We start from the raw sequence: 13,496 nt of genomic DNA, 5'->3' as shown, positions 1-13,496 counted from the left end.
AGGTGTTAACAGACAGTGTCCTGTATTATATTAAGAACTGCATAGACACTGTTACAGTGGACAAACACATCAGGATCTACCCTGACTAGTATCCCTGGATGAACTGGGAGGTCAAGCGGTTACTGAGAGAGAGGAACACTGTCTTCAGGACAGGTGATAGGGCTCTCTACAGCGTGGCCCGAGCTAACCTGAAGAGAGGCATCAGAAAGGCCAAATTGGACTACAGGAGGAGGATCAAAGACCACCTGGACAGCAACAATAGCAGGCAGATGTGGCAGGGAGTCTAGCATCTTACAAACCACAGGAATAATCTCAGTGCAGCTAAAGGGGACACCTCGCTGGCAGAGGAGCTGAACTTTTTTTTTGCCTGCTTTGAGGGGCAGCAAACAGACACAACCAAACTGCACCCTGCGGCCCACAGCGGCCCCACTCTCACAGTAAAGGAGCATGAGGTGAGGCACGCACTGCGGGCTAGAGGAGCTGAACTTTTTTTTTGCCTGCTTTGAGGGGCAGCAAACAGACACAACCAAACTGCACCCTGCGGCCCACAGCGGCCCCACTCTCACAGTAAAGGAGCATGAGTTGAGGCACCCCACCCTGCCTGAAGTCCTCCATCCTAGTTCCTCTGCCTATGAAACCCAACATAACCAGCCTCAATGACTACCGGCCAGTTGCACTCACTCCAGTGGTGATGAAGTGTTTTGAAAAATTGGTACGGGGACACCTTATGTCATTCCTCCCACCAACATTGGACCCACACCAGTTTGCATACAGGGCAAACAGAACCACAGAGGACGCCGTAGCCACAGCCCTCCATGCTGTGCTGTCCCACTTGGAGCATCAGGAGGGCTATGCACAGCTGCTTTTTGTGGATTATAGCTCCACATTCAACACCATCCTCTCCCACAAACTGGTAGACCTGGGAATTCTATATCCCACCTGCATATGGATTAAAAGCTTCCTGTCCGGACACAGCCAGAGGGCGAGAGTGGGCCCACACACTGCCCTCAGCCTCAGCACTGGCTCACTACAAGGCTGTTTGCTGAGCCCCCTGTTCTACACCCTGTACACCCACGACGGCACCCCCGCCCACCACAGCAACACCAGTGTAAAATTTGCTGATGACACCACAGTGGTGGGGCTTATCTCTGAGGGGGGATGAGACTGCCTACAGAGATGAGGTGGAGAGGCTGATAGTGTGGTGCAGAGAAAACCATCTGCTCCATAATAACTCAAAGACTAAGGAGGTCATTGTCGACTTCAGGAGGAAGAAAATCGGCATCTTGCCATTGTATATCAATCTGTAAACTAGTGTTAGAAATGACTTATCCACAATGTCACTAGATCAGAAGTTTCCATCTGAAAGTGATGCAGAGCCATGTCTCAGCTGCTGCCATCCACAAAAAGAAGAGAATCAAGGACCTGCTCCGACATGCAATTTATATTTAGAGTTGTTGATGACAAAAAAAGGACACCTTCCTCTAAGGAAAGGCAGAAATAAAAAGCAAAGGCTTCTGGAAATCTTATCCTATACTAAACATAGAAAGGGATACAGAAAGAGGCAAAGCTATCTGGGACTTCTCTCAGCCATGCTCAATAGTTGAACGCAGCTGTAACGAACATCAGTGGCATCAATCAGGTTACTTCAATACCATCAAGTATCAAAAGATGTTGAGTATCAAAAAAAGCATTTCTACATATTTATTTATTGATGTTCCTGTGTGTGTGAGGGGGGTGTGACAGGTCTGTTTATTTCATTTCATTAGCGGTTCGGTTTTTTTTTAATATGGTCTTATTTCATATGTTATGTTTTTTTCTATTGCTGTACTGATTATCTTGTGTTATCTTTGTAGACTGACAGGGTCCATTTGTATATACACTAGAGGTTGGATGTAATTCTGTAGATGACAGATTAAAAACAGACTGAGATGTACATATTGTCACATTTAACATTAAACTTGCCACTCTTAAGAAGTCAAAAATAATTTGCCATTCACTGGCTGACACATTTGGATCTTAGAAAGTTTAAATTGAAACTGATTTACATCACAGTTGCTGGTGCTTCCACAGTGCATCTTAAATGCTCTCCAGAGACATCCCCACTCTGCGGGTCATCCTTCATTGTGACAGCAACGCTGCTATTGTACTGTGCCGCTCCTCAAAAAATTTAATCAGAAAATTGATTTCAGACAGGGCTTAAAATTCCATGAAAATCCTGTGAAGTCTGCCTCAACATTTCTGGCTTAGTGATCCCACAATGCTCCAACATTTGCCAGTGTGAGCCCTTGATGAAAAGGACTCAAGCTGGTAAACACAGGTTTATAGGCCTGTAAATTAAGGAAGTTAGGAGGGCAGTGGGAGGTAAACAGCATAGGCTGGTACTATAATAGTGACATACTGTATAAATAAATAGTAAACAGCTACAGTATGTTGAGAAGGAAATGGCCATGAGGGAAGGAAAACTAAAACTTGACAGTGCTAATATTTGCACTATATCTCTGTAGCTTCAGAGTGAGCTCCAGCTGGTTCTTTGTTGGCACTTTTTCCATCTTCCATTCTCTTATAATCCTAATGTGTGTGTGTGTGTGTGCACGTGCACAAGTGGGTGCTTTCCTGCGACCATTGTTGGTTTTAATGTATTTTTAATTTCCCATGAAGTGATGAGTCCTCAGTGACCGGCACTCCATAATTGGCTGCCTGTGTGAACATCAGTCAGCCTAATGAGAACGAGGGAGCTCCTACTGTTGCATGCACACACACACACCCAGGTATGCATTCACATTTGCAAGTGAATGTAGCCTTGTTGTTTGTGTGTGTGTTTTCTGTCTTCTCATTTCCTTCCCATCCTCTGAAACACACACATACACACTGACAAAGAAAGTCTCATTAACCAAGCTGGTGCTGCCATTTCTCTCCGGAGGGATCAGACCAGAAGGGATTACCTGTTAGACTGTGCGTATGGCAATGGTGTCTGAATACTACCAATACAATTAGCTACAGGCTGCATACTAGCACAGCTGTTAGTTGTGGACAGCTTGACACAATGGCAAATACATGCGTAAACACACTAGTACACTAATTATATTCATTACACATATGCAACCTACAGCAGTCATGATTTGGGATTTGATCTAAAGCATCTGCATTATTTCTACATTTTCATTATAGAAAAAAATGTCATTCTAGTCTCACTGGGGGAGAAATTACTACACTGCAGACATGTTGCTGCAAAATTTCTAGGCTGTTTAGATAGATGCTGGGGACATGGTGTGCCGAAATATATCATATCTTGATTTTAATTGACTCCAATTGGACATGGAATATCTAGAGATGCAGTGAAATTCCTTCTGCTGCTTCCTCCATTCTCTCATATCCACCCACACAAATGTACTCAAAAGTGTGCACAAATACATAACATGACACAGTTTCAAAGCAATTTTGTCATATATAGGATTTATTTACACTTTCTATTTACAGATTTTTGTTTCAAAATCTTCTCTGTACACAGTTCTAAATTCAAGAACCACTACTGCTGTTACCCACACACTCCATTATTATTCGATTTTTCTGAGAAACCAAAAGGCAAAAGACATAGGGCAGGTGTTTCTTCCACTTCAGTTCTCTAACACACTAGTGCTCAAAAAGAAAAGAAAGCAGCTGAAAAGGTTACTTAAGGATACCCTCCTAAAGATGATCCAATGGATGTTCAAAGTTTACCTCTGTGTGTGTGTGTGGAGGCTAATAGAAGAGGATTGCAGCTGCATTCATCACCATAGAGATGTGTGTGTGTGTGCTGAGACAGGCTGGCTTGGTAATAAATTGGTGTTTATATGTTTGCATTTGTTTTCTAAACCATCTTGTTTCATGAAAAGTCTGAGTCAGCAGCTAATTCTTGTTAAAGGGAAATTAGTGCATACGACATTACTAGAATGAAACCCCTGTAATGAACTGAAAAGAAGATAGGGTAAAGGGGCTAGCCTGATTGCCCATGACTCACACGCAGTCACGGAGAGTTCAGTAACTGCCAACCCTGGTCACCACTGGCATCACTTCTTCCTCCACAGTTTTTAATATTAATGTGTATATAATAAGGCAACATGACTTCTTAAAAATAATGGGCTTTGGATAATAAACGTGAAAACAATTGACCATTAACTAGGGCCAGCACCCTGAGATACTGTTGCTGTGACTGTAAAACAAGCTTTCTCTTCTTGCACAGCACAAGTAGGGCGATTTATCAATTAAAACTCTTAGTATATCTTGAAACACTAGGTCCTTCATTTCAAACAAACGCAGACAAGCAAGTTTTTAATTGTTCCTTGGTTTTGGACAAAACAGACATGGCCCCCACATTTTTTAAATGTGTTCCATTTGAACTAGGATGTCAGAATTTCTCAGTTCACAGTTGCAAATTTCAACAGGAACACAGACTCCAGACTCACAAAGTTGGAGAGAGCTCATTAACCTTGACCTCAAAATCCAAGATGGCTGCTCCGTGCACCAGCAGTGAAAAAGCTGTGGTAATAAACTCTTTATTAGCACTTGTCTTATTAAAAGTCACACACACAGTACTGTCCAACTTTTGTGACCATGTCACTATAGTCTTTGTATGTGCAAAATACCACATAATGTGTTGCTGTAAACTGGTAACAATGGCTAACCTGGCTCGAACTGGTATAATGGTTAACTAAAACTGGAACCCAGTTATTGTAACTCAGGTGTGACTTCATTCCCAGCTCTGATTCTAAATGGAATTACTCTTAGCCCCATGCAGGCTGCTTCAGCATGTGGAAAAATTCAAAGCCTCACAGGCTTGCTGTGTGTAGTTAATGTTCAAAAAGCTACAACTGGGCAATTGCTTTCCAGCAGATGGGTTTAACAAATGGTCAGTGGCCAAGTTTGAATGTTTAATATGGCATAAATACTCAGCGTATTATTTAACAGTTCATGTTAGTGGAATACACAGCCTAACAACAAGATATGCACGAAAGAAGTCTTTTCACTGCAAATTCAAAATATCATAATATTGCTTGCAGACATTTTTCAAGGTAATGTGAGGTCAAAACATAACTAAAACGTTGTCTCGTGTCCCCAGAGTCAGGTACAACTTAATAGACTTGTCACATAAACAGCATAAAAAATACCCCCGCCTAAAAAATAAATCTTTAAACTGGTGACTGAAAGAATACATCGCATACAAAAAAGAAATTAAGTGCAGTTCTTTCTTATCTGAGAGCATGGGAAATGAGGGGCTTATGAAGCTAGCGTAAATTGTGTAAAAAAAATAAGAAAGAATAAAGAAAATCCCAACATGTGATCAAAGACTGACAGCTCTTACAGAAAACATGCTGAAACTTCCAAAGAAACAGGACTCCCTGGTCCCCCTCTCCTCCCACTTCCCCTTCACACACTGTCTTTGCCGGGCTAGGGTGACAACAAGGGATCCTGGCGGTGTCACGACAGGACACATAGCACAGCTTTATCTTATGTCATGAATGTCTGATTACCACACCACCACATCCTCCCAACATTACACCAATATGGTGCTTACTGACTTTGGGTAAGACATGTCGTGTGTTCTATATGAAGAGGACAACATACGTACACAGCAAAGATGAGAAAAAGACAAAGGTTATGTAGTAATGTTGCAACTGCAATGACCAATGTCAAGCAGGGGTTGTGCAAAGTAAGAAAAACTAAAAATGCATTGGCTGTTTTTGTTCATTTATCTGCATTTAAATGCAAAGGTATACAGTAAAAAGTGTGCTGAATAAATGATTTTCGTTAAGCCTTACTTGTTTCTGTCACATTCAAGAAACCATCTTTTCCAAGATTTGGAAAAGATTAAAAATGGATATATCCCACCAAAATCTAATGTATTCAAAATATTTGAAGTCATGATTCAACATTATTCCATCATGTGTTTATTTACCCCCAAGGATATGTGCTTAAAATGCTATCTGAAATGTAAAAAAAAAGCAGGTGCACACAGATGCACCCTGATTACCTGTGGATTTTAATTGGGCAATACGATGATAGGATTAGGAATTGTTCTGAAGTTGTGTGAAGAGACGATGTTTATAATGTTGAGCTAAGTGAAGTCAAAGTTAAATTTTACTAAAACAAAAATAGTATTTTTGAGGTGGTACCACTGTCTTGAGAATATGTATATGTTTCTCTTTAGTTGAACTTAATCTTTAGGTGCACATTTAATTTGTGCTTGCTACTGGAATCAGAAGAATGACAAATGAGTGAGCCCATATTGAAAATAGACAAATTCCTCTGAATTCTATTCTCAGCAAAAGGTCAAAAACAGTTTCCACCTACACAAAACCAATGGACAACATACTGAAGTGAAGCACATTTTTGTACACCCATTAAAATATGACCCAAAAACAGGAGAAGATGAATGGTAAGAAAAAAGAAAGGAACCATTCACTGTATGTATTTTAATTAAGGCAAAGTTGTAAATTTGGATCTTTACCTCTAAACCCTGTGAAGACAATGTTTTTGAGAATTCAGTTTCTGAACTGATGATAGTTTATTCTGACTCCATACTGTGTAGTTTTTTTTTTACTGTAGCATCATATGTGTTTTTGCCTGTGAATATATTATTAAATGGGGTTCCAGTTCTAGCTACTTATGTGTTAATGCACGTTCTCAAGTAGCCCCAGCTTCTGGGAGGAGCAGTAGTTAATAGATAAAACAATGCCCTTCATATACAGGCAGGTCTGAGGAAAACCTGACCAGTGGTAATAACTAGCATTCTTCCTCCTCATGGCTTTTTTGTGTTTGATGTAAATCTGCATATGTGTGGCTCTCCTGTCTCTTGCCAGTGGTTTTCTTACACTCAGACACTGTGATACTAGAGTGTGAGGATGGGATTAAGTTGGGATTGAACTGATGTGTGTGAGGTTTGTGAATGAAAGGAGACTTACTTCCCCTTGCAATTGCAATCCCTCTCTGTAAAAACCTAGTGTGTTCATGAAGGAAAACGCTCTCTGTCCCTCTTGGTCAGATGTAGGAGGGAATAAAAGCTTGAGGTCATGTTCCTTCAAGTTGTGTTGTGACCAGGAGAGGGAGCTCAGATATGTAAAACATCTAGCACAGTGCCCTTATGTCATCTATTGTTGTCTTTGCAAACCAGAAAAAAAAGATCACAAAAAAAACGTATTGCCATGGCAATGGATATAACAATAAGCAGAAACAAATTTTTTTTCTGAGCCAGACTGAACCTCAGGCGATGCTGAGCAATAGCTCATAGTCCTGCATCAGGATTGAATTTGTATTTTGCAGCGTCACCTTAAGCGAACCAAACTCCAACAATGAAAAATAGGGTTCTGCTGTGGACTGCAGGAGTGCATATTTCAGAGCTGATCAGAAAAGAATAATTTAAAAAACAAAGGCTCCACATCAACATGTTAGAATGCTACACCACAATCCTTCCAGTCATTGGCTGATTTAAATCTTTTAGTAGGTGAAAGGGCCACTGGGCAAAGTGGAAAAGTGAGGTTATGAAAAGTGGAGGTCCTTCCATGTAGGAATAGAGGCCTCTAAGGTCAGCAGACTGTAGGAGAGAGGAGGGAAGAAGAAGAGGAGGAAGAACAGGAGGAGAAGGGGAGCAGCTGCAGAGAGCCACGTCTATCATCTCTTGTAGTGGTTGGGCGCGTCAGCAAAGGCAAACTTCAACCTGTAGGCTTCGGCCAGCAGCACACTCACTTCCTCGTTGCCCCAGTGCATTGTGGGAAGGTTTTGCAAGAGGATCATTAGTCCCTGTCAAGTGAATGAAAAAATATTTAGTGGAGAGACCAAGAAATACAAAATGGCAGTTTCAGCAATAAAATTAGCAGATGGGTTTAAGACAAAAAGAAAACTACTGATGCAAGAAATCAAAGGCAAAGATAAATGTGCAACTGTTCAATCAAAAAAGAGTAGAGGAGGAGCTGGAATAACACTGAAACAACATTATGCAGGCAGCAGATGCATTTAATGATACTACACGGGATGGTATTTATGCAAAACCCAGCAAGGTAACTGATTAACTGCAGCATGGGTTTACGTCAGTACTGAACTCATACATTGGTGTTTTTGGGTTTGAATCTTTGTACTTTTTCTTTAAGCTATTTATTTTTGGTTTGGTATTTAGCTGACAGTATGTCATGGAGAAGTGGACAGGAAATGTGCAGACAGAGAGAGGGGGAGACCTGCGACAAATGTCAGCGACTAGACTTCAGCTGCTGATATCATGCACATACTATGCATATGTACATAGTGCACTGCTGTAACCATTCGGCTGTTGCAGTGTTGTACTTTTGCCAAAATAATAATGAATAAATAGGGCATAAAAATGCTATCTTAAACGATTATGTAACACAATGTAACAACACTCCTGATGCATAAGCAGGCAACCCAGTTTTCCTTTTCATTCCTTCTTCATTAAAATACAACAGTGAAAAATCCATTCAACCAATTCAATATTACAGAAAATTATTCAAGGAAATGTGGCTATACGTATGTGCTATATATTTTCATTACAATATTCTCTGACTGAGGCTGAATAAATGCTTGACAAAGGGCCAACAGCACAGGTTCAGATTTATAGTTAGTTTATTTTTCTCCCACTGATTGTACCACCACACTGTATCTACACAGATAGTGTTTCAGTTGTGTTCTTTGGTCATGTGTTTCACTTGCATCCAACGGGACAGGAACTCTCCTATTTTAACCAAAACATCGTATACACAGGTTTACTCACACTATGTGTCTGTAAACCACATGATGTGCACTTTTAGGCCACAATCCAATTTTTCTGTGTTGTTCTGTTCCTAACTACAGTGATTGTGGATTTGGCTGAGAGTGCTTCCAACATGCATGTGACAGCTGTGCCTGAACACATCTTGCATAGATACACATGGAGCTGCTCCTGCTGCAGCTCTGCTATCATGCTGCTCACGCTATGCCTTCTATGTAGACACAGTGTAACCATCTTTACATTCATTTAATGGTGGACAACCCACGTATTCGTATAACTAGCGTAAATCCACAATTTATCTTATGCTTTGTCTTAAGACAAAATTCAAATAGTGGCATTAACATCAAAGTTTAGCATATTCATCAACATGCAAAACTGTTTACTGTAGTGGAGCTATTGACGTGTGAAATATACTTTAAGGAAATATTACATGGAGCAATGTGTGCTAACAGCAACATTTGAATGAGTTTTATGTAGCACATTTCTCCTCTGTTTCAATTTTACAGTGTAGTCACAGCTTTGTTGTACTTTGATCCTTGAGTGTTGATAAAGACAGTAGAGAACATGCACTAATACCAAGTGCAAAGGCCTGTGATCAGTCTATATGTCTATAACCTATCTAAATAAAGACTGCATGCTAATATCAAAATGGGGCCTAAGAGCAACTTAAAACGTAAAAAAATTTGGAAGCCTGTAAAGCTATCTAAAAGCAAATGCAGGCTCTATTTCCAATTAGTATCTCACAAAGTGTACCCTTTTACAGCATGTACAAGTGTAATGCTAGTGTAGGAGACAGGCACAGTTAGACCGTGTATGTGACACAGATGTTATTAGTTCGGTCAAAGTGGTTTAATAACAGCTGTGAGAGAAAGAGAAAAAAAGAGTAAGAGGTGAGCTGGGGTATGGAAGAAAAAAGAAATCAGGAAAGAAAGGATAAAGAGTCAAGTACAATTCAGGAGAGCTCAGGCCTTTCCCCAGATTCCTGTTCTGTACATTACAGTGCAAGTACGGAGACAGACAAAACACACACACACACACACACACGCACGCACGCAAGTCCAATCTCATCGGCTAATGCCTCCTCTCTCAAAGGGGAATGAGTCTGGTTAGCAGAGAGACAGACTGATTCAGTGTGTGTGTACAAGCATGCTAAGGATCAGTGTCCTGGGAGCTTTCATCATCATCAGTGCTATGACAACAGGGTTTACAACCAATCATGGTGTTGATAATCACATCGAAGGACAAAGTACATGGGGTGTTCTGGTGTTTCTGACTCCTGAGCAGTTTGCTGGTACCTGAGAGGATGCGACTCTGTTACAAAAAGTATTTTACCACTGGTTAGAATATCAGAACATAACTAACAAGTCTGTAGTGTAACCATATACTTGACCGCTTTTTTTACAGTATCACTTCTAAACTTGTATGTACATTTCATTCTCATCTTTCTACAACTGCTAGGAAAGTCAAACTACATATAACTAAGTGGATATACAGTGCCTTGTGAAAGTATTTGGCCCCCTTGAACTTTGCGACCTTTTGCCACATTTCAGGCTTCAAACATAAAGATATAAAACTGTAATTTTTTGTGAAGAATCAACAACAAGTGGGACACAATCATGAAGTGGAACGAAATTTATTGGATATTTCAAACTTTTTTAACAAATAAAAAACTGAATAATTGGGCGTGCAAAATTATTCAGCCCCTTTACTTTCAGTGCAGCAAACTCTCTCCAGAAGTTCAGTGAGGATCTCTGAATGATCCAATGTTGACCTAAATGACTAATGATGATAAATAGAATCCACCTGTGTGTAATCAAGTCTCCGTATAAATGCACCTGCACTGTGATAGTCTCAGAGGTCCGTTTAAAGCGCAGAGAGCATCATGAAGAACAAGGAACACACCAGGCAGGTCCGAGATACTGTTGTGGAGAAGTTTAAAGCCGGATTTGGATACAAAAAGATTTCCCAAGCTTTAAACATCCCAAGGAGCACTGTGCAAGTGATAATATTGAAATGGAAGGAGTATCAGACCACTGCAAATCTACCAAGACCTGGCCGTCCCTCTAAACTTTCAGCTCATACAAGGAGAAGACTGATCAGAGATGCAGCCAAGAGGCCCATGATCACTCTGGATGAACTGCAGAGATCTACAGCTGAGGTGGGAGACTCTGTCCATAGGACAACAATCAGTCGTATACTGCACAAATCTGGCCTTTATGGAAGAGTGGCAAGAAGAAAGCCATTTCTTAAAGATATCCATAAAAAGTGTCGTTTAAAGTTTGCCACAAGCCACCTGGGAGACGCACCAAACATGTGGAAGAAGGTGCTCTGGTCAGATGAAACCAAAATCGAACTTTTTGGCAACAATGCAAAACGTTATGTTTGGCGTAAAAGCAACACAGCTCATCACCCTGAACACACCATCCCCATTGTCAAACATGGTGGTGGCAGCATCATGGTTTGGGCCTGCTTTTCTTCAGCAGGGACAGGGAAGATGGTTAAAATTGATGGGAAGATGGATGGAGCCAAATACAGGACCATTTTGGAAGGAAACCTGATGGAGTCTGCAAAAGACCTGAGACTGGGATGGAGATTTGTCTTCCAACAAGACAATGATCCAAAACATAAAGCAAAATCTACAATGGAATGGTTCACAAATAAACATATCCAGGTGTTAGAATGGCCAAGTCAAAGTCCAGACCTGAATCCAATCGAGAATCTGTGGAAAGAACTGAAAACTGCTGTTCACAAATGCTCTCCATCCAACCTCACTGAGCTCGAGCTGTTTTGCAAGGAGGCATGGGCAAAAATTTCAGTCTCTCGATGTGCAAAACTGATAGAGACATACCCCAAGTGACTTACAGCTGTAATCGCAGCAAAAGGTGGCGCTACCAAGTATTAACTTAAGGGGGCTGAATAATTTTGCACGCCCAATTTTTCAGTTTTTTTATTTGTTAAAAAAGTTTGAAATATCCAATAAATTTCGTTCCACTTCATGATTGTGTCCCACTTGTTGTTGATTCTTCACAAAAAATTACAGTTTTATATCTTTATGTTTGAAGCCTGAAATGTGGCAAAAGGTCGCAAAGTTCAAGGGGGCCGAATACTTTCGCAAGGCACTGTACTTACTATAGTGAGGCACTTTGTGTTATTTGACCCTCCTATGAATTAAATCAAAGGTGTTTGGCTCCATTAATTTTTTCCTTCCTTCCTTGCATGTTTTTAATGAGCTGGTGAGACAACCCCAATGACTTCTCAACAAAAAGTATTTGTAGTTTGAGTGAGGGTGGAAAAGTACAAGTTTTCTTTCATTAATTAATCTCAGAGCTACCATCCTAGCCAGATTTTACAGATTAGGCTGAGGCTGTTTAACTTACAGGTAAACCCAGCTGAATATTGTTTTTGACATACAGTTAATTTGGAAATCTGTTGTTTTTATTAGCTTGCCTAAGAGAATAGATGGTGATTACTGTGCTGACAGATTTTATGAGCTTTCAATTTCAGAAATTTGTTAAAACCATGTTGGAGTATTTTAAAAATTCACAGAAACTGGCAAGTGAGCGAGCACTAATAAAAATGCTAATAAATTCAACCTCCAGTGTCATCAAACATAAAACAAGACTCTCAGTTCACGATCAGATTCTCTCTCTCTGCTCCATATCACTATCATCAAAATCCACCCGCTTGTTAATTATACATTTAAAAGACAGAAACCCTACAATAGAGGCTCCCTTGAGAACAAGCCCCAGACCTTGACTTTGAAAGGCTGACCTAACAACTTGGCCCCTTGGACGCATTTCTCTGAAGTGTTTTCATTCTGAGGGATGGAAACCAAGGGAGAGCGGAAAAATGGAGAAGAAAGCAGCCTGATCGGAATTCAGCTTGCCCTTCTCTCATCTGTATTCAGCTGAGCATCACTACCACCTCTCCCCTTTCATCACTCACCCTCTCTCCCCTTCACATGCATGCACACAAAATCCAACCATTTTGTTCCCAGCTAACAAACTGTGGGAGTGGGTACATACAGTGGGTATGGAAAGTATTCAGACCCCCTTAAATTTTTCACTCTTTGTTATATTGCAGCCATATGCTAAAATCATTTAAGTTCATTTTTTCCCTCATTAATGTACACACAGCACCCCATATTGACAGAAAAACACAGAATTTTTGACATTTTTGCAGATTTATTAAAAAAGAAAAACTGAAATATCACATGGTCATAAGTATTCAGACCCTTTGCTGTGACACTCATATATTTAACTTAGGTGCTGTCCATTTCTGCTGATCATCCCTGAGATGGTTCTACACCTTCATTTGAGTCCAGCTGTGTTTGATTATACTGATTGAACGTGATTAGGAAAGCCACACACCTGTCTATATAAGACCCTACAGCTCACACTGCATGTCAGAGCAAATGAGAATCATGAGGTCAAAGGAACTGCCTGAAGAGCTCAGAGACAGAATTGTGGCAAGGCACAGATCTGGCCAAGGTTACAAAAAAAAATTTCTGCTGCACTTAAGGTTCCTAAGAGCACAGTGGCCTCCATAATCCATAAATGGAAGACGTTTGGGACGACCAGAACCCTTCCTAGAGCTGGCCGTCCGGCCAAACTGAGCTATCGGGGGAGAAGAGCCTTGGTGAGAGAGGTACAGAAGAACCCAAAGATGACTGTGGCTGAGCTCCAGAGATGCAGTCGGGAGATGGGAGAAAGTTGTAGAAAGTCAACCATCACTGCAGCCCCCC

The 13,496-nt window shown here is 40.8% G+C and overlaps 1 protein-coding gene across 4 annotated transcripts in view; it reads right to left on the bottom strand.

The window, feature by feature from the left end:
- Positions 1-3,843: 3,843 nt before the first annotated feature.
- tbc1d22a (TBC1 domain family, member 22a) overlaps positions 3,844-13,496 on the bottom strand; it is a 185,689-nt gene continuing 176,036 nt past the window's right edge. For all 4 annotated transcript variants that reach the window (XM_020601293.1, XM_020601292.1, XM_020601295.1 and 1 more), the window contains one exon: positions 3,844-7,773. In XM_020601293.1, the coding sequence (XP_020456949.1) occupies positions 7,645-7,773 (129 nt within the window). In that variant the 3' untranslated portion in view covers positions 3,844-7,644. The remainder of the gene's footprint in view (positions 7,774-13,496) is intronic.

Source organism: Monopterus albus, unplaced genomic scaffold (assembly GCF_001952655.1).
Source record: "Monopterus albus unplaced genomic scaffold, M_albus_1.0 scaffold51.1, whole genome shotgun sequence".
In the NCBI taxonomy this organism is placed as follows: domain Eukaryota; kingdom Metazoa; phylum Chordata; class Actinopteri; order Synbranchiformes; family Synbranchidae; genus Monopterus; species Monopterus albus.
Note: the sequence above shows the minus strand (reverse complement) of the source record. Positions and strands in the feature narration are given on the sequence as shown.